The 22,838-nt window shown below is 38.6% G+C and overlaps 1 protein-coding gene across 2 annotated transcripts in view; it reads right to left on the reverse strand.

Annotated features, from left to right (window-relative positions):
* Positions 1–238: 238 nt before the first annotated feature.
* Positions 239–22,838, reverse strand: part of LDAH (lipid droplet associated hydrolase) — a 117,969-nt gene continuing 95,369 nt past the window's right edge. For both annotated transcript variants that reach the window (XM_032184010.1, XM_032184012.1), the window contains 2 exons: positions 15,875–15,957; positions 239–2,842 (listed from right to left, as the gene is read on the reverse strand). In XM_032184010.1, the coding sequence (XP_032039901.1) occupies positions 2,651–2,842; positions 15,875–15,957 (275 nt within the window). In that variant the 3' untranslated portion in view covers positions 239–2,650. The remainder of the gene's footprint in view (positions 2,843–15,874; positions 15,958–22,838) is intronic.

Below are 22,838 nucleotides of genomic sequence, written 5' to 3' on the forward strand. Positions count from 1 at the left end.
GAGTAGCGAATTTTCAGATCTTAGCCTTACGGTAAGAGCTTCGAGGAGGAAGGACGCAATTGAATCACTATGGTTTCCATAATCTTAGAGAAAATTCATTTAAGAAAATCGTAAGGCATTATCCTGCAGTAATCTCAGTTTAGGTCTTAATGCAGTCAGCAGGATTTATAACAACAGATTAGCATTCGTATAAAAGGAATACACAAGTCAAGTACAAGTATTGCTAAATTAATTTCTCATACAAAGTATACGAATAATGCACTGTAAACAACTGCCTCTCATAGGTGCTTCAGTTTCCAGGCTTTAATAGCTGCTTGTCATCTTTGGTTAATGCAAGATTTTTTCTGTTCCCAGAAGATCCACCACAACCGCTCAACGTTTACAAGCTGATTCCTTGCTCAATTACATGATTCCGTACAAAAAACAAATGTTTTGTCTAACCGTATCAATGCGTAGACCAAAACAACCAAGTGAACTGTGTTCTCTATGTCACTAACATACACACACGTGCATATGTGTGTGTATAAATACGGATATATGTACATACACACACACATATGCAGACACACACGCCCTCACTCTGCCACGGGGAGCACCTAGGCCAACAGATGCGTTTAGCATCTGCCACGAGGACATCCAACAGGACTCCGTGCCAACATCTAGGGGCTGGTTGAACACAGACAGACACACAGACATGCACAGCTGTGGATTTCCAAAGTGAGCACAAGAAGTGTTTTGATCTTTGCTGACTATGGCCCTGTAGGAAGGTCCCAGGGCTCTCCAATGACCAGAATCGGTTGCACCGGCACAGACCCTTCACTTTGAGCACACCTGGCTCCTCCCTGTGCTGTTGTTACAGAGGTCTCAACATTTCTGCCTCAAGCATCAGTATCTGTTTCATTTTGTGGCAGTGTAATCCGAAAAGCCAGCGGCTGGTCTCAAAAGACAAAGCAGTTCACACAATGCAAAAAAGGTCACTTAAATCCACCGGCTGGCTGCAGGTTTGAAAACTGGTTTAAAATATCCTGAAACTTAATTCTACAAATTGCTTTAAGTATTAATGAAAGAGTTAAGTGGGATCTAGAGAGAAGTAGAAGGTGTGTATATAGTTGTGTAAGGTAAGTGTGGAGCTAATCATTCAGTCTTTCAGCATCACAGAGAACGTTCTCCAGCACCATTCTCAGTAGTACCACATTAATACACTAATGAATCTTTTAAGTTAGATACCTAACGCATCATCTAAATTCATTTGTTTGCTATAGCAGGACTTCCCATGACTATATGCTGTACTGTTTTATTTATTTATTTATAAATGTCCCTATGGACTCCACAGGGAGCCTGTTTCACAGGTTCACAGCTAGAAAGCTTTTCCTGATTACACTTGGCTCTGTTCCCCTTACATTGTTTTCATTTCTAGCTTTAGGTTGCAATTTCTTGTATTATCACAAGTGGTAGGACTTTTTTTTTTTTTTTCCTTTTTTTTTTTTTTCCCCTATCTGTAAAGGAGAGAGATGAAAAATGTGAGAAACAGTGCACTTATCAGTAATGCACTATAGCCAGGACTGCGTTATAAATACTAACATTTCATGCACTTCCATGGGTGCAATCGCAGCAGAATGGCTGTTTTCTCATGGTGGACTTACCTAATTTGTGGCTTGGCAGAAAATGCTGTACTTCAGTCCTTAGAGCAAAGAACTGCAATTTAGGCAAGCATCAAAACTGATTTAATTCTTTATAGTTGATAAGCAGACACTGTTCCCAGGGACTTCATTACAAGAATGATAGCTCAGAGAGCTCGGGCACTTACAAGTAGTAATATATGGGTTTTGAAATCAACTTCACCTTGTAATACTGGCACTTCTGACCTGGGTCCTTCACCCTCTCTACAGTCAATTGAGAAAATGAAACAAGGGCTTTAAATATGTTCCCTGGCTGAGCAGCCTCACCTGCCTTATGTTACGCTTAATATTTATGGAGTCTTGGGACTAAACCCCTTCTGATACTTGGAGGACCTTGTCTTCACCTCATCTTCGGAGCTCCAGCTCCCTTGTACAAAGCCTGAACTTGTCCTGACCTTGGACTGTCCACCAGCTCCACCAGACCTGAAGGAGATGTTAGAGGCCTTGGGCAGTTCTGGTGTCTATTACTCATGTGCCAGGGCTGCACAGACAGATGAGTCAGGTGGAGAGGGCCCAGGCTTTTCATAGCACACCAGGACTGATTGCCACAGGGGGATTTTTATCCATACAGAGTAGCCTGATATTTCTTTCTAAATCAGACCAACTGAGCTGCCCCAAATATGGCCTCAACAGTTCCTCAGAAAGAAATTGAGGTGGTAGTAACACAGGTACACCTGTAGTCAATGAACCTAGTATCAATGTTGTCTAGAGTGCTAGAAGACAATAAATATTCCACACTTTTCCAAGTCCTGCAGAGCTCTGAAGACACAGGATGAAGGTACATCACCATTAAATTGAGAAAACTACACTTTGGACCAGCCAGCCTCTCTTTAACTTTCTCTAAAACATCTCAGTAGAAAACAAGCCATAATCTATAATAAACAAACAAAAAATAGGACAGACTCTCTCACAAAAAATCACACGTTCACGAAATAATTGTATTGTTTTCTTGTTGATCATTGAATCAGTGCTTATAATTTGGTCAGATCATCCCGTAACCAGTCTGTAATCATGGCAGCCATCTCCTTGCTGGCATCCAGCACAAAGGCATGGCGGAGGCCTTTCTCACAAAGTCGAATGTCCCCGTCTGGAAAATCCATTTTGATCTCATCGTAGTAGTTCTGTGGACACCAGCTGTCTCCAGTTCCATAGTAAAAAATCAGCTAGAAATCAAAGCATATCAAATCATTAATTTGAAAAGTTCCTGATGTGGCAAGCAATATCCGAGACAAGAACATTGGATTATTTGGAAATAAGGGATACTTCATGACCCAGTGTTATTCATGATGAATAACAAAATGGTAGTTCTTGGTTATTTCCAAGTCTACAATTACAAGGAAACCCGTTAAATACTCTGTAACTATGCTTTCTCATCTGTAAGACTGTGGCTTATCTCTGGGCTTACCTCTGAAAACAGAGGTCTGCTGACAAAAGTCCAGGTATCTCAAGAGACTTATTATTGTGGACCAAAACACCTGGTTGTCCATGGCATTCACGCCTATCTAGGCAAGCTGTTATATTTCCACTATCTACTAGTTATGTTTTCTATAATAGCTTTCTAGTTTTTTACTCAAATAACAATATTGAGGCTATGTCTTAGCTAAGTGAGCTAAGTACAATTTTTTTTTCCTTTTTTTTTTTTTTTTTTTTCTTCTGGGTATAAAATAGGAGAAAGCAGGAGGTTCCTCCACATTTATGAGTAACTTTCTCTTAATGGCATCAGTTAGATGTGGTTTCAAAGCACCTACCTAGTTGGGGGTGAAGGAACATCTATTTTTCTACCCTCGGTGTTAGATGTAAACTAGAGGTGAATCATTCAGTCATGCCATTATAATAATTATCATAGAATCATAGAATGGTGTGGATTAGAAGGGACCTCTAAAGATCATCTGGGTCATTCTCAGAAGCAAAACTTTTTTTTGCTTGGAGAATCGCAGCACATGTAGAAGCACATGCTGAAGTGCAGCACATGTAGAGCACAGGCACTTTCTTGAGATCAATAAGCAATTTTCATTTAGATTGCAATGTGGAAGTAAAATTCTAACAAAGACTATTTTGTGTTGAACTCACCCTAGTAACTTTGGTCAAAGACATACATGAGGCCAGTGCTACTGGGCCCACTCAAACACAGAAGTCACAAATACCAGGTTAATATCACATTCAATAAACACCTTTACTCTTTCTTAGAAATGCTGTCTGTATCTCTTTCCCAAGTAATCATTTTCCCCCATATTCACCTTTGCATGCTATAGCTATGTTTTTTATTTCTATAAAGTAATTCAAGGGAGAGTGGTTCTCTAGGAGAGAGTAAAAATCTACGGATTTAAAATTATACAGGAACAAGATTAATTATAAGGTTTCTTTATATTAAAATATTCAAATACAGGTATGAGAAGGATGTTGATTGCTCAACATATCACACACAGAGCTCGGCCTAATTCCATTACTCTCATTTGTTTCATATTTCATTTCTGTATTTCAGTGAGTAATTTAGCCATGCTTATATAATTTAGGGGACAAGACGTTTTCTTTTAATTGCAAAAATCTTCAATTCCATCATTTTTGTAGCCATGTGAAATATAAATATGTGCGCCCTACTGGCCCACTGGTGTAGAGATGGGCTAAGAGCCCAGACTGCATTTCACAAAATGTTACAAGTTTTTGTCTTACTTGCTTTTCTCTTATTGAAGCTTACCCAAATCTTGGATATTACTGACCTCTGACTGTATCCAAAATACAATACCTCGGTTACATAGACACTACCCCAAGTTATACTTCCAAGCATATGTGCACAGAACATAAACCATGTCAACAAACATTAATTTTGTCACTAAGTAATTGCTGGAAACAAGGTGTGTTTTTTTGCTTTAGCAGAAATTTTCCTTTGATCGTGCCTTCAGCAGTGACTATTCATAAATCATAGTAAGTCACATCAGCAAAAATTCTCCAAAAAAGCCAACTGAAAATGGCCAAGTGCATTCAATTCTTCTGAAAACCAAACATCTGACCAAATTATGTTCGACCCTGGGCTCCGTTACCAACAGATACAGAAATAAAGATTTTGAAACTGTTAAGAAAAGAAATGGAGCAATTCCAGTTTAGTGGAGTACTCCGTGAAATCATTAGGTATTTTGATGGAGTAGCCCTAAAGTCCTAGAGTCTCATCACATGATTATTTAGAAAAAAAATAGAAGAAAAGTCATTTACATTTACAAAGGTGGATAAAGTACTTGGCTTAGTCTGCATGAACTGTGAAATGGGCTATTCTCCAGGTAGGGTTGTAAACTTGAGAACTCACAGATTTGGAAATGACTAAACAAAAGATTTATGCGCATTCTTAGCCTACCTCTGGTATATTTGCATTACGGTTTAATCCTTCATTGCCTGATCCAAAGGATCCTTGACTCATTCAATCCACTGACAGGATGACATTCAGTTGATGAGCTGCTATTTGATAGTATTTTTCTTTTTATATTCTGTGTGTGGTCTTAGGATTTATTTACTACATATTTCATGGTTTACAGTCAGAATTTATTTTCTTATGTGCATTCCTCTGGCACACACCACTAGAGTATATGCATGCTCACATTTATTAATTTATTTCTGCAACACCTTAGTGACCACATTTATCTCCATTTTGCAGATGGGAAGCACAGAGATTCATGTCAAATCACATCAATTTGAACGTGTAGTCTGAAACATCTAGGAACTGTTTTTTCTCTGTGCATAGCATTATCCTTTCAACCAAAATTAAGTCAAAGTATGCTTTTCAGGACCACATCCACTGAGCTCCAGTCACTAATGGGCATTCAGTCCATGGGAACAGGCAACTGTTGGTTAAAGTGATAACCCTCTGAGATACCTACATTGGGGACATCAGGTCCTCACCACCTACTGTTTTGCTTTGCAAATTCTCCCCTGTTGTGCTGCTCCTGATTTTAAGGCAAACATAGCCAAAGGCATCTGCTATGAACAGGAACAGTAAGACTTCAGAAACTTAGGTTCCACTCCAAGCAGAAAAGATCAGTATGTTTACCAACTACATGCCTTGCTGAGTCTTTTGTCCAATCTTTCCAAGTACAGAAGGTATCTGTAAAGAGCAATACCACTTCTTCTATCTTGTCCCGTCCAACCTTTCTGGCCTCAGGACTGCTCTACCATCTCCAGTGCATTGTTTTAGCTCTATCCTCCTTACCTAGTCATTTCCAATTTCTACCACTTCTGCTTTTTTATTCTAGTCCCAATTTCTTGCCCTGAAAAACCAAATTATAGCCTTCTGGTCTCTTTATCCTATTCTGAGTCTCAATTTCTCCCCATGCAATTCTCCACATTTTTTTTTTTTTTTCAGTTTGGAACCTCTATTCCCAGCCCTACCCCTCAAACTTCTCTCAAACCACCAGTTGTTCCCTAGTGCCAGGCCTGGGTTCAATTCAACACAGAAACATTTAAATGCATATAACTCTTGTGGTGTTTACATGTGTACTATGCATCAATACCCCACCAGAACCTGTTAAGATTTACTCAATATTGGTGCGTACATAGAAAGCTATTCAGCTGGAACAGGAGATGGCTACTGTGAAGTGGGTGAAATAGCACTTCAGGAAGGGCAGAACTCAGTTGCTGAAGTGTAGGTACCTGCTATCATTTGAGATGCTCTAGATAGCTACAGGTTTTGCATGAGACTAGCAGGCATGACATAGATTTTACAGGAAACCCACAATTTTCTGGAAAAGCAGCTGGACGCCCCATGGAGATATTCTATAGTGCCGCAAATTAAACCAAATGTTTATGTTTAAGGCAACCAAATTCCACCTTGGCTTCTTCTGTAGATCTCTATTGACTCTAATGGGGTCATCTGCACCTCTACTGCCTACTGTACCTCTAAATTCCTACCAGTAAACTCATAAACCATGATTCAGATGCACATACATAAATATTTCATGCAACTTAAGACAGATACGTTAGAGTAGCCCATTTGGCCTCCACTGTAGCTACAGAAAGCTCCTGTATATCTTATGTCAGTCTTGCATGGGTAGCATGAATCCACTATCTCATACAGCACTAGAAGCCTACCTCTGATGGAACAAACGGAGCCTTTGATTTCATCCTGCCTCCCCCTCCTTATTTCTATTTACCTCTCACTCACTAGTTCTCTACATGCTGGCTCAGCCCATATCTCCTCTGAGTGGAATGAATAGCTTCCTTCTCCAAGCCAAGAATTTTTATCATAAGCAAACAATGTATTTTTTTCCCTGAGCCTCATAGACCTTGTAGAACCTTTTGGACTGAAGCAAAAAATGAACAGTCAAGGCAGGATAGCCACTCGTGTCATAAATGGAATGAAAGTTAGGGCACGTTATAACCATTACAACAGGTATTGCTGGGGAGCTTTATTTGATGCTGGAGTTATTTTGTCAGCTTATTTTGTGTGCAGAGGTTGGTGTGTGCATTACGTGTATCTATTTGAGTATGCCTCCAAATCTAAAACTTAAACATGCATGTTTCTTAGTTAGAAACTGCCAACAGAATTCAGAATTGTTTTCCAAATGGTTTCCAAATTATTCTATAAAATCTAAAAGCTGGATTGTAAGTAAGGTGGAAATTTTCATCAATACAGAGTGCAGTAAAGGACCTATGAAAGTCTACAGTACTAAAATGTCATTTGTGGCACTGGGGGTCTCCCTCTGAATGACAAAACGTCCCTGTTCTTTGCCTACACCATATACAGCCACAAAACAGATGTTAGGGTGTTACTTATTTTCCTAATGTATTAAGGGATATTTATTTTAAATGTATTTAAACAAAAGCATCCAGAATCTCATCTTCATTTTTACACCAGTAGTTTTGCTACTGCAGCACAGGGGCAGACATAATTAACGAACCATGTGTAACCAGAGGCACATGGAATCTTCATTAACGGTAGGAAACACTGGCGTGCAGTATATGATTTGCATGGATCTGTAAAGTACATATTTTCCTGTGGACTGTGCATGGCTGTAAAGACGTCCTGAGTCAGCACAACCACTGTACCAGCAATGAAAAACTGCTGCCAACCTAAGCATTCAAAAATGGTGAGTCAGGCCCCCAAAATAATGAGACTAACTTAAAAATAATCAGATTTACAAAACAATAAATAGAAGTTTATTTCTATTTTTCTTCTGCGATTTTTTTTTTTCAATCTTTTTTTTTTCAATATCTGTACTTCTTAACTTTTCTGCCATTGCGGTGAGAAGATTGTTTTTTATCCTTTTGCAATACTGAATGCTGAGACTTCCAGGTATTCCAGATTTAGAAGGCAAATAGCAGTTATGAGTGAACACAACAACGTCTTTATATGATCCTTGATGCAACACCCTGTTTGCTATGAGTACCTAGTACCTACATTTTCAGTATCTGATTATGGGGGCAGAGTAAAGGGGATGAGGGTTATCATTGCCATTGCAACAGGGCATTTTAAATAGGTCATTTCCAAGTTTCAATAGTTTTAAAATATCAATGTTCTCCTAAGCTGCTTTACAATTAAATTGCTAAGAACTGTTTTCAGTCTTAGCTTCTGTAAAATAAAACACAAGTCAGAATGTGGCTCTGTCAGCTTGTGTACCATGTAATATGGTATGTGTATTCAGACACTGCACAATGACGGCAGCTGCTAAGTAAACATCAGAAGAATCTGAGATTCGTATCAACAGGATGTTTACATTTTAAAGAGTTTCTAAGAAAATAATAAAGATTTCCTGCAGTTGACTCCATTGGCACTTGTTTTAGTAAGTATGACAGTTCACAGAAGTATAAATTACAGAGAGGTTTCTTTTATGCCTCTTCTGTGGCCATCATAGGTCAACACTGAAAAACAAATCCAAAAAGTTAAAAAATATTAATTGAGTTTCCTCTATCTCTCTGGAATTCAGTACACATTATAACAACTTTAGGATCTTATTACTTGGGCAGGCACCAATCCAGCTGATGGCAAAGAGCGAAGGACTGGTCTCTGTGGATATAAACTGACGGCACGTGCGCACTGGCAAGCAGGGTTGGACTGGTGTCCTTGCTGAAATCCTTGTGTCAGATACATTAACTTTTATCAGCGTTACTCCCACGTACATTCACTGAATGAGACAGCAACTTCTCTCTGGGTGACATCTCTCCACGATAACCAGTGAATAGTTTCATTTGCTCTTGGATGAAAACTAGTTTAAAAGGCATTAGCCCAGAATTAATTTTAGCTTCAATCATGGTTTATAAAAAATGGCTTAGCTTCTCTGGATTTGTGAAAGTGCCTTCACCGTATCCTGCCAAAAGAATAGTATAAATGACATGGGAACATACTCATTTGGGACGTGATTTTTTTTTTTTTGACTTGCTTTATTTGTGCTTTGGCTTTACTAATCAGTTTCTGGGAAGAATTCAAAGAGCTGGCATTACCCTAGAAAGCCCTAAAAGCTTTGGGATCTGGTTCTCCGAGACACCACCTCTTTCCCCTTGTGATCCTGCCGTAGTTGAGATCAGCCAGTTTGATGGCAAGGTCTGTGGAACTTGCTTCTTGGCTTGTTTTACCTGAAGTGTGATTCCTCAACTTTCTGCATTCTAAGTGCCGACTAGAGGGATGGCCTCAGTTGTGTCAGGGGAGGTTCAGGTAAAAAATTAGGAGACATTTCTTCTCAGAAAGAGCAGTCAGGCATTGGGATGGGTTGCGCAGGGAGATGGTGGAGTCACTGTCCCTGGGGGTGTTCAAGGCAAGGTTGGACCTGGTGCTTAGGGACATGGTTTAGTGGGTGATATTGGTGGTAGGGGTTGGATCAGATGATCTTGGAGTTTTTCCAGCCTTTATGATTCTTTAATTCTGCGATGGACCATTCCAAGAAGAGGCAGTTGGCAATCTGGGGTACATAATGCTATTTTTACATACTAACCTGTAGGGGTTGTAGCAAAGGTGTAATGGGTAGTTGAAGTATTTGTGGTGATTTTACTTAACGTAAAGAATGTGGTCAATTTTGCCAAACCAACATAAATAATAAACAATAACAGCTTCCCTCTCTGAAAAAGGAGTGGAAAAATATTTTGCTTTCAGTGAAATTAAGATGCAAAGCCACACAGGCAGGTGGAGTGGCTACTCTGCACATAATCCACAATGTGTTAATCCTCTCCCTGGTGTCCCATATGGTGTTCTACCAAATGGATAGAGCAGAGGCTCCTTGCTTTCATGCCTTTGTCAGTAATAACTGGAAATTCAATAAACCAAGGAAGTGGAAAGGGCTTCTCTCTACCTTTGCTGCAGTTTAGCCACCTACATAATTTCTGCTAGCAATGTTCCTGGCATGTAGATCTAAGAGATCAGGCAAGGCACTTCTACTCTCTCAAACCCAGTGCAAAGTAAAACGTGCTTTTAAAAAGGATGCATAGGCTTTACCAACAAACCAGGGTGATTAACTTATTTATGTTATGTTAAAGACTTAGAAACCTTTCAAGGGTATATATTTAGGTGTGTCAGCAACACGAATATTTCACAAGTCAAGTCTGTATAACTATGAAAATAAAAACAGACCTGAAACCACTCTTTAAGTGATAATATTACTGGGTCAGATTCCTCCAACCGTATTTACTGCAAATATTATTTCCCTCTGAAAAGCATCCCAGTGCTGCCTACGTTCAGGGGAACTTACCTCAGGTGATGAACTTAGATCTCTGTTGAAACAACAGGATCGGTGATGGACTGTAAATGACATTTTTTTTCTCTCACTTCTGTGCAATGAATTCTGCAGCAGAGCGAGGGAAGGTATCCCTCACATTTAAGGGTTAGTAATGGTTCAAGGGTAACTTCTTAAGTATTCTTCAAAAGACTATGGAAATACTGCTGTCTTTGCCTGTTTTATGAAGCACACACCTTATACCACCCTCAGTCCTGGAAGTTCACGTCACTGCCTCCTTATTGGAATGCCACACGGCATGAAAGATGCTAACCAGAGCTCAGCTACAGGAAACTTGAAAATATCACAGAAAAGTAGACCGTAGCCCACTGAACTTTTTGAATGCTCACTGGGATCCTTTTCCACTGAGGAGGGAAAGTGCTGATCCCTGATTAGGCATTCTGGGTGCTTCAAAGAGAAGGTTGTTTTTGTAGTTAAATGACACAGGCACCAAAATCCCCAAGCACTTGTGTAACTTCCCTAACTTCAACTCTGCACCTCCAGGGAGCGCAGGCCAAAAAGGATGTGAGACCAGCCAAAAAAGAGGTGTTCTTGGCTCAGAAGAGCACTTTGCACCTATTGAAAAAGAGTGTTTGGAAGGTTTTTCACAAATGTAGGCAAGCAACTCACTCAAGCTGTGGGCAGGCAAAATATTTGTAGTATTCTTTTAACCACTTATCTTCAGATCATGCTTCTCGCACTGAAAATAATTACTAACCCCCTGTAGATGTCTACAGAGACCCAAACAAAAACACTGGGCAACATCAAAACAGCTGCTTCAGGAGTCAAAATAGTTCTTGGTTGCTTTTTTTTTTTTTTTTAATATATATAAAGGTAGTTTTTCAAAAGAAAAATGTAGCATTCATTTCTGTGGAAATGAAATATTTCATTTTTTACTATATTTAATCTAAATATCCATGTCTCAGTATCAGTTCAGTTGATGCTTTTGGATAACACCTTTTCTATGGTATTACTGGTGAGATATAAGCTTGTATTACTTTAAATTCTAAATTCACCATTGAAATAAGCGGATAATGGTAAACACACACTTCATTCCTTTAATTTCTTCAAAAGAGAATTTCTTCATCACCTAAACATCTACAGGCTATAAGCCTGTTATAAGCCACCCACAACACAAACTTCCTCAATGTGAGTGAAAATAGATTCATGTGTCCTTAAACTTCCAATATCTATTTTCCAGCTTGATTAAAAAACATTCTTCTCAGGCAGCAGATTTTTTTCATCTTTGTAATGTTACTTCAGATGTTTCCTGTCTTTTTCCTTACACAATCAATGTATCTGCTGCACCAAATCACTGGTGAAAATAAACTGAAGAAGCAGATAAACCTTTTTTGGGTTTAATATGCTACTTAAAAGAATCGTGATTTTCTGTTACTGGAAGAGATGGTTTATTGTCTTAAGAAATTATGAACCGCTACAGAAAGATCACTGCCAAACTGATTCATGACTTGGTGAAGTCTGTCAAAGCTTTCCATTGATTTTGATGAGCTTTGGAACAGATCCTACACTTAAAAGTTGAGCTACTGGGTATTACACAGAGAGTAATGAATAAAATATATCACAGTAAGTATAAAAAACAAAGGGATGTTTTTACTTTACAGAATTTCCTCTGCAACCCCCCTAGTTTTACCCTTTAATGCAATCTCTTCTTGATTACAACAGGATTACAGAATCCAAAAAAAGAGTCTATAAAGCTAAGTCTTAAAATAAAACAATGATTGTGGCATGATGCAGACTTAAGTATTGTAGGGAGCTCTTATGTGGAGATACTATTGCCCATGACAAGCATGCTGGTTGAGTGCCCAACACAGTCATTTTCCATTTCTCTTTTAAATTTTTATTCTATACGTAAAACCTCTGTGATGCTCAGTGCTGATCTATTTTTTATGAATACTGAATTACACCCACTTCCTTTTGTGCAAGAATTACAATAAACTTCCTCTAGTACAGTAGTATCTCTGCCTCCAGTTTCTGTTAGGAAAGGGAGTTGGTGTTATTACAGTGAAAGTATGTAGCTCAGCTGGCTTAGACACAATCAGCTAATGATAATTAACCATCATTGCTGAGCAAATCTTACATCAGTATCCCCTACCTTATTTGTTTGGATTTTGTGATTTATCACAACTCTTTGTGTTATTGCAATAAGAAGCCTACATTCATGTACTGCTTGATCCAGATATCACTTTACAGCCCATATTTTAAACGCTGTCACATATTATTTTGTCAGAAGATAGGTCTCCATTCTCTTCATACAATTCCATTGCTATTTCATGTGCATAACTTCTGTCTTTAGAAGATTATAAGTAAAATACCTCAAATAACTATCCCCAAAATATTCCAGCTCCTGTTCTTTTAACATAAATCTGAGCAATAAGCATTGTTAGAATCTGGGGCCTAAGATATATTTCTCCCAGTCCCTTACTAGTAATAATTATAATTAAACCTGGACATGGAAAGATTGGAATAATTTACTGTCTCTTCTTCTTTCTTCTTCAGATCACAGAACGCAAATATGATCCAGAAATAACTTTTCTATTCCACAGCAGCTGGCAAAGTCAGGTGTTAAGATTGGCTTTTAGCATATGATCACAGTGACCACTAAACAGTATAAATTTTTGAAGTGACAGCTTGCCAGTTCTATAGCAACTTGGACTATAGTTCCTGTTTTTATAAACTTCCAACCTTTATAAGTTAAGCCCATTTTTTATTGTCAATACACTTCAAATTTAACATAATGCCAGCTATAAAAATTTTCCTTAATTCTTACATTCCCAGAAATTACTAGGAGAATGAAAAAAGAGAAGTATTTAGCTTCACTTTTAGACTTGCTTTTTCTTCGGTTTGCAAGCTGCTTATAAGCTCGCTTCAGCTTTTTGCTTTCTTGAGTATGTTTGCCACTTTAAAAGTATGAGGACATAGAAAGAAATCAATAAAAGAAAGTTAACACAGGTCTAAAAAAAAACTCCTGTGTGCCAAGGCTGTGCTTAGACTGAGAGTCAACAACAGCACAGATGAAGCAGACTAAGACACCTGCAAGCTCTTGTTGGCTGTTGGCCTCCATTTAGCACAAGAAAAAGGCATATTCGTAATCTGGAGCATCTGAGTGGACCTTCTGAAGTCACTGGAGCTACAGCTAATTGTCAACTCTATCATCCTCATCCAACCAAGCTTTTATGCTTAAGCAGGTGTTTGTGATTAAAATTTCCAAAAGCACTCCAAGTCCTGACCCTGGAAACTCTTTACTTTTGTACCGTGACTAATCCCAAGGTAACCTACAGAGTCCTGCCCTCAGTTTCAGGGCCCTGGGGGCACAAGCAGGCCCTTACCAACCTTACCTGGGACCCTCACCCACACTCCCTGCCCATGGGCCCAGGATCTCCATCTCTAACCATCTCCATCTCAGTTCCTGGGCTTTTATTTAGCCTGAGCTACCAGTTCTGCTGAGAGCTAGCCTCTGGCCCTGTCTCCTGTACCAACATCAGGCCTACACTGTACACAGCTTTTTGACTGGATGGACCTCACCTTGTGGCTTGCTTCCTGTCATGTTTTTGGCCACGGTTTAGTGGGTGACATTGGTAGTAGGGGGATGGTTGGACCAGATGATCCTGAAGGTCTTTTCCAACCTTAATGATTCTATGATCCCTCCTAGATAAACTTTGGACCCATGTTGTAGCCTTGTCCCCAGTCCCATCTCTGGCCCTGCCACCTTTTGCTCCAGACTGGATTCTCTTCCTCATTGCTTTCCTTTGTTCTGGGATTGTTGATGGACCCTGTTACCAGCACTGTGCTCTGCCTGTCCCACTTGGGTGCTGTGGGAGAGCACCCTGCTTAGGGAGTCACCCTCGACTCATGGAACCCTTCCCTTATGGAGCAGACAGAGCCTGTTGCTCCCTGACACTCCGAGAGGCGACTTGGTCAATAAAATCAACAGTTTCCCTTGAGTTCATTAGGCTTTGGACCAACCCACGGAAAGTTTTATTTAAGACAATGAGAGCATTTGCAGTCTGTATGATCAGCCCTTCAGTTTCTTCACTAAGATTCCTCCCTAAGTGCAGGAGAAGGCTGAATGCTCTGCAATAAAAATGCGAAGAAATATGCATACCTAGTGCACTGTCACGTTCCTTATTCATGTGTGCTATTTTAGCTCATTAAAAAAAAAAAAAAAAGAACTGAACCATCTGAACATACCTTTCGAAGTGCAGAAAAGGCAGTGGGATATGTCAAAAATAAATCAATTTTCAGCCAAAAAAAGAAAGACTGATTTATTGAGTGAACTTTGTACTATATCTATTTACAAAGTGCAAAGTAATCTTACAGAGATATAGGACCTCTGTCCCAGAAAATCTCATTCTCTAAGGAAAATATCTGCCAGTGCAAAGTTTTGGAATGATTTTTCCAATAAAAGGACAAGGATGATACAAAAAAAAAAAAGGAGGAGAAGGAAGGGAACACAGAAGAATAATACATGTTATGCTGATTTATCTACTCACACAGCAGCTACACCAATAGTAGTTTATTAAATGTGGCAGTTTTCTGGCTCATCAGCCACCTGGAATGGTCTGACTATTACATTCTCTCAGCCTCCAAAACAGGGTGACCACATCAAAACTTCCAATTAGGAACAGTTCCTGGCCTCTGCCAACCCCTGAACCATGCTTTGGAATTGATTAGGAGAATGTTCATCGGTATAGACCCAAATTGTACCAGGACCTGTTTCAACAATAAATCTCTGCACATGAGAAAGTTCAGTGCAGGAGAAAGGTCCCCAGAAAGGTCCCCAGTTTGTTAGTTCAGCAGTAGTGTCAGTCTCCAGTGAATGTGCTTTCCACATCTTTATCTTACATGACAATCAGATGGATGAACTGTGTACACTTTGCTGATTAATGTCTCATAAGTTTTGATGCCATGGAAAAACCAAGCTTGCAGAATCCCTTGGTATTAACAGATGTCAAGTTGAAAATGTCATGGATCAGATTCTGCTCTTGGACACAGTGGTCTAGACCTCATGAGCAGACCTGCACATCACGCAACACTGCTGGTACATGTTCTGCTTGATCTGTCCAGCAGCAAAGTGTGAGGATTTGGTCAATCAGCCTGCACTCACGTCTTGGCTGGCCATCTGCCTGTCTCATCACAATCCACGTAACTACTGGCCTCACTGGGAATCATCTCAAGCTTAGCCAGAACATACACTGTTTCACCTCCACGAAGGATACTATACAAGCAAGGACATAAGGAGGACGCAGGAATGCTGTGAGACAGGTGCTACTGGAACGCTGTATCTGGTAGTGGTGAATACTGTATCTACAAAGGTGTGGATCAATGACACTTTAATGATCACTGACCCTTTTAACGGCTTCTCCAAATCAATGGAATGTCACTAACATACAATCAGAATGAATCCTGAAATTCTGGTTTTGAAATAATATAAAAGGATGAAAAATTTCCCCATGCACACGGACCTCCAATGAAAACTCAGAATGTAGTTACCTTTTTTAAATTTTGCTTTATGGTTGTACTGTCTCTCTCCACAACCTTCATCATTTCTTGGCTTGCCATATACAAGATGTTGGCTGTAGAGGAAGAAACATGCAATAATGTAATTACACAGCAAATCTTTCACAAAAACCTATTTGTTCCCAACCATGCAAAAAGGTAAGGTGACTAGAGCAGTCATCATCTTGACAATGCCACTGAAAAGGTAAAAAAAAACAAAAAACAAAAGGTAAGCATGATAAATCATCCATGAAAGCAGGAGTGAGCTTTTAAGTTCAAAGCATTACATTTAAGAGACATTATTAATTATTAGATTATTAAATTACTGACATTTCTATATTGAAGTCATTCAAATATTCAACCTGACAAATAATAAAGGCAATGGCAAATACAGCATCATCAAAACTTGTAGTCCTGCATAACATTACCCAAACAGGACTGGACACAGTTTGCAGTACCAAGAGAAGACCACAAACGGCTACATTACTCTAAGGCATTTCAACGTCCAGGTCCTAGATTGACTGAAAGTATTCTGAACTACTAATTTCTCTTCTGAAAAAAGGAGAAAATGGAAAGACTGACAATCTTTTAAAATAAGAACCAACGAAGTTTTGCGTGTAAATAGTTAATGACAATATTGGGCCTGAAATTGCTATGAGACAGAAGTAATACACTCTCAAAATGTGTGATAGGGGAGGAAATGGCAATTACATAGGTCTTTGGTGGTGACCAAAACATGCAGTCGGCTAAATTCCAGCAATGCTCTAAGGAAACAGAACGCCACTGGAGAGATGAGTGATGGCCCCAAAGATCAAATGTTAAAAGACAAAGCCAGTGCTCTCAAATAAAAAACAAAATCCTAGAAAGTAGTATCTAGTTCTGAGCCAGCCGAAGATGCAATACTGTTCTATGCCTGCAGAGCTCTGTCTTTTTCAATTAAATGTTGAATACAGCTAGTGTAAGACAGAAGGGCAAGATGTTGCAGCATGTAAACAACTCAACAAATCCTGCAAAAATTTGCTTGTCCCATCCTATTCTACCAAGCAAAATGGACCTCTCTGCAGCTTTGTAGATAGCAACTTTGTCATCTAATCATGGGACAGTTGGCAAAAGTCTGTCCATCTACAGCACTGCTTCAAATTCAAGAACTCACATTTGCCTTCCTTTTCTCAGTTCAGCTCCACTGTTCAAACAGTAGATGGTAGGCAGGGCTGAAAACACTGGTGGCCATCACTGCAGAATCCTGACATATACCAGTTTATACTTGGGATCCTGTATGCAGCTGTGCACTTCCAGTGCAGTCATACAGCATACACGGGACTGTGGGCAAAGTGAACAGTACGTACTGTGCTCCTTCCTCATCTTCCATCTTAGTTTCTCCATCCTACCTCTTGTTCTTTGTCGGTTCTGTTCATATTTCTGAGTTGCTCATGCTTTTTATTTTAAATAAAATATAAGAAATGAAGCGGAATTCACAGCCTTAGTAAACTTAATTAGTCATAAAGATCCTAAAAGTAAAACTGTAAGACAGCAAAAGCAATAATGACACTACTTTAAAAAGAACTGTCTCTGAAGACTTGTGTACTGTGCAAGAAGGGAACCAGGAAGGCAGGATTAAGCTAAACCGGATGAATGGCAAGGTTCAAGAGTCTATTTCAACCAAACAGAAATCCTTCAAATTTTGGAAACACGATCCTAGGGAAGCCAATAAACAGGAACTTAAACTTCAGCAGGCGTTAAGTAAGAGGAAATTGCAAAGAGCAAAAGTAGGTTTCCAAGAACAAACATTACAAGAATTAAAAATAAACAATAAAATATTCTTTAGGTATATCAGAAACAAAAGGTCTTCAAGAATTGGTGAGTCTAACAGATAATCACAGGCTAAAGGAGCAGCTAAAGAGGATAATTACAGTGTTTGGAAGCTAACAGATTTTCTTTTTTTTTTTTCCTTCATCGACCTTTCTTGTTCAAAACATTCAGGAAGTTTCTACTCTATATTCAGTATACATTCTACTCTATATTCTAGTATATACAGAATATACTAGAAAAGAAGATACATATCAGAGTTTTAAAGAACCTTACATGAGGAATTGCATAGCTGGTAGCAATCCTACTATGTAAGAATCACCCTGTCCAGAGGCTTCAGGAGCAGAAAACAGTGTCTAATCATTACTGATTTTACAAAGGAAAATAGCATTTTACTGACCCATAATTTCTTGAATATTTCAGTAAACACAACCAGATGACAAAAACTATTGGTCTTCTAAATGATCTCTGTTACAATTTCACACCATAAACTGTAGTTGAAGCTAAATAGCTGTAAAATGAAAGGTTGTAATGGATTAAGAAATAGTCCTGAAGAAAAGAAAAAATATTAGTATTAGATTAGATTAGATTAGATTAGATGGCTTTCATCACAGAGAGGAATAGGGTCTAGATTCATCACAAATATGTTTAAATAGTGATTATCACTAAAATCTGTGAATAATCATTGAACACAGCTGCTGATTTGATCATTTATGGTGTGGATTAAATTACCTTTCAAGATGACTTTTCACTGACAAGGACTTCAGACCTCAACCAACCCAATTTGAATTAAGTGTCTAAACTGATGTGGGATGAGTCCTGGCCTGAGCTTCTAGTACAGCTTCATATTTATGTCATGTGTTACTTTTAATTTATTTTAATTGTTTATTGATGGGACAAGTAGTGTACTAACAGCATTTGCACAGGATACAATGCTAGTCAGTTTGTGGGGACCAGGCAGTGAGAAATGTAGAAGGGAGCTAAAGAGGAGAGAGAAGAAATCAATTCACTAGTATAAGAAGTGCAAATTCAAGATATGTTAAGTAATATACATGTGGAAAGACTCAAAATATTCTTTTACCTTAAAAGCTTCTAAATTAATGCAAGTAAAGGAATCAGAAATTCAGAGACTGCTAAGATGACTGCTGTTCACTGTGTGTTTTACTCAAAAATACAATCAAATCATACATTATGTTTCATAAATAATAGGAAGATGACAATAAAGAATTCTGCAGTACCACTATATAAATCACACAACATGACCACATCTGAAGCAGTGTGTACACTGACAGTCCCAGCCTCTGTGGGATACTGCAAAATTAAGAATGGTGGTGCAGTCAGAGAAATACAATTAAAGACATGTTGTTATCAATGCATTCACAATACTCATGATATGCTGTTTTTCCGTCTTACAGCACAATCCATTAAAATGCAAAACAATAAAAGGAAGTACTTCTTTAATGTCATACACCATTAACTATGAACCTTACTGCCACAGGAAACTGATAAGCACACTTATTTGCCATGTAGGCATTCCCATCTGAGCATCTTGCCCTGAGCTCCTCTAACAGTAGGTACAGTTAATGCAAGTAATCTTCGAGCAAATAGTTGTGAAGGGCAGGTAATTTATACTTTTATCAATCTTTCCTTTCAGGTACTGTTCTCTAGGGCCTCTGCCATTCTTGCTTGGCTTTTTCTGGATACGTACAATGGCTCATATTCCTTTCTAATTCTACTGACACAGTACGTCAGTTTATGCTGGAGAGTCTATCTTTGTTCAACAGCAGAGCTGTAGCTCCTTCAGCTGATGCACCTCTTCATAGGTATCACAGTCACATCTGCCTCTTGACAGCGCAGCAAGTTAAACCACATCAACTTGTGTCCTATGACATTCCCAGGATCTTTTCCTGAAAACGTGCTGGTTAACCAGTGATTCACCATCCAAACTTATGTCCAGAACAGCCTGGATCTTCAAAGAAGGACAGGATTCAGTTCTACCTGCTCCCCAACTATTTCTCTTTGTTTTATCTGAAGGTCATTTTGAATGCTGATCCCATCTCTCTCCAACAAATGTGCAGTGTCTTCTAGCATCATATGGTCAGTAAACATACATGGTATTCCACCAGTGAGATCCCTAACAAAACTATTGACAGGTAAAGGAATGAAGGTAAGACTGTTACAAAACCTTTCTAGCTACATCTTTCCAGTTTCAAAAATCCTCCTGAATCCTCTTTTCCACACAGCTGTCTAGCAGTTGTTTCAGGTATGTCATAATTCCTGAATGTTTTTATCAGGATACAACGGGAGACAGTGTAAAAATCCTTATTAAAGTCAAGATATCCCAAGTTTATTGCTTCCCTTTAATCCACATTACATTGACAAATGCTTAATGACTAAAACCAAATGGAAAGAGATACCGTTCCAGAGCAGGAACAGTAATTTTCTTCCCTCTTGCTGCTGTGGAATGTCAAACTGGGCTACTTCAGAAAAGCTATTTTTCTCAAAAGCTAAGTCACAAGTTCAGGGAGAAATCTCTCTGCTATTTCCTAACACTATACTCTGCTAACCTTGGCATTTTTTGAATATTTAGCTCTTTCCTATTAAAAAAAAAAAAAAAAAAAAAAAGGCTATTCTGACATTTCATGAATTCTTAGCTTCTTTTTCAAAGGAAGTAACTCAGAAAAATTCTCTCACTTTTCGTGCATAATTATAAAGCCATTTTAAAGGGCTCCCAGGGACTGTTTGAGTATTTTAGCAGCTTTGAAAATCCGTCTGTAAACTGGGCACAATCAGAAGCCGAGACATGCAAAATGAATGGCTTCTGAAATGCTTCCTCAGTCTATGCAGAGGAAGGTCTCCTTATGAGATCATCTTGTCAGTGCTTGTAACATGGTGTTACAGGCTCTGGAAAACCTTCCAACAAGTGCTAATGCTTGTCTTTACTGAAAATCTCTTATGATTCTCAGAATCACTATCAGAAGTCCTACAACCTAGAAAAATGTTTGTTGGTTTTGTCATGATTTCAAGTACAACATAAAATGCAACCACAAAAGCAACCCCAAGCCCATGTGCTGAACAACCTGAATGATGAAGGAGTCTCATTGAAATTTGCAGAATTAGTGACTGCACAAAATACAGCACATCCAGCAGCCTGTAGGACCCTGGCTCAAAATGCCAGCATGGGAAATTTCCATAACGGACCATGTGCAAGATGTACTGAAGTTGTCACCTTGATGTCCGTGCTGAAAACGTGGGAAATGTAGATTTTGTGTTTGGCATTCACCACTGTATCTCACTACGTAGTGAATAGAGAAATTATCCGGGGTTTAATAAAGAGAATGTAAGATCAAAGTTAGTATTCTGAAAAATCATTACATGTGAAAGGTAAGACTGAATGTGGGATGAAAGTTCAGGAGAGATATGACAATCTCCATCCACTGAGGATACAAGACTTGCCACTCCTCTCCTGAAGAGACCTGGAAGAAAGGAGCAAAGTTCACTCTTTTCTCATCCTCTGCATGCATGGCAAAAGCCCTGCACCTCTAAATTCTTTATTTAGGAAACAAGCTCCTTGACTTGGTCTTGAATCCAAACAAGCTCCAAGACTTCGTCTTGAATCAGCCTAGCACTTCTGAAAGATGAAGCTATAGAAGTTCTTTAGTTTTTCCTGCCAGAGTATTTTCTCTTATTCCATTTGTTTATCCAGTTTCACAGTCTAAGGCCAATTTTAGCATTTTTTTTTCTGAAAGTTCTTAGTCTAATCCCATTCCTTTACACCTGTACTTATGCAGGATTGATACATGATGGCAAGGCCTGACTCACTGGGATAATCCAAAGCATGGAAAGTGGAACACATTACACCAATCTTTGCAGGGTCTGGGCCTCTGTAAATATTCATTATTTTTTCACATTTTTCACTAGGAAAGTAAAAGTACTTGTCAAAAAAACAAACAAACAAAAAAAAAAAGTGGTTGCAAGCCTACAGAAACTGGCCAATGTGCATGGAGACAGTCATAGAACCCCCAGTCCTTTCTTATACAGTTGATTTCATTTAAACTACTGCTATGTCCTGTATTCATAATTAAGTAATTAACATTTATTAATGAAAAAATATATTGTTATTTACATAACTATCATAAACTAAAAGGCCTAACAGCCTAAAAGTGAAATCCAAGTTTTACCAGACAAACACCATGTTTACCACACTTTTAAGACATAAAAACCTTCTCAAAATATCCTAGTTTCTTTATATGCAAACCTTTTATACACAGTGCTTCACAGATTAACCTGAAAATGGAAGCCTTTCATTTACTCCCAGGTCAGGTTTATGAAATTAACTGCCAACTTACTTTCTCCCCATGATCCTGCCAATGACCTTTCTCCTGCCCTAGTAGGATCATTCCCTCTCCATGGATTAAAGGTGATTAAGGATCAGTGTCAGTTTAGTCTCATAAATTTGCTAAGCAGAGACGACAAACTGTGCCAAAATGTGTTTGATTTATTTGTGGTGGTTTTGTGATAGAGGAACACTGATTGGGCTCAAATCAAGGATCCAGAAAAGAAAAGAGTGCTTTATATCATTGGTAGCTCTTTAACCCAAAGTGTCACAGCAAGGACTTAATATCCTTCAACTAAATTATTAGTTTTCACAAACAATAATGACCGAAATCAATCAAGCTTTTCAGTGCTTAGGGTTATTTAACCACCAATTCAATTAGCCAGTTGTTAGATGAATACCTGTACCTATTGAGCTCAAGCAGACTGATGTATCCACAATGCAGTCAAACAAATAAAATATGAAATAAAAGATTCCCTGATTTTGAAGAAACATATGTCTAGCAGCATTATTATTACTTTGTAAAGATTTTAGAACTAAATCCTGAACCAATACATTGTTAGTTGACTATTTGGATATCAACAGATTTTTGCTGGAACCTGGAAAACTGTGCTAATTTCAGGGAAGAAACATGATTCTAACCTGGGACAGATAAACTTGGTTTTTGTACTTGAATCTTGAAGCAAGACAGAGATTTCCTGTACTTACACTGAAGTATGTGTTTTTTCCTCAAGTCTTTAAACTTCTTGCTTGTTTGCTGAATATCCAAAGATCATTTGCTTCCTTATTTGCAAGAAGAAGATTAGATTAGGGCTA

Source organism: Aythya fuligula, chromosome 3 (assembly GCF_009819795.1).
Source record: "Aythya fuligula isolate bAytFul2 chromosome 3, bAytFul2.pri, whole genome shotgun sequence".
In the NCBI taxonomy this organism is placed as follows: Eukaryota; Metazoa; Chordata; class Aves; order Anseriformes; family Anatidae; genus Aythya; species Aythya fuligula.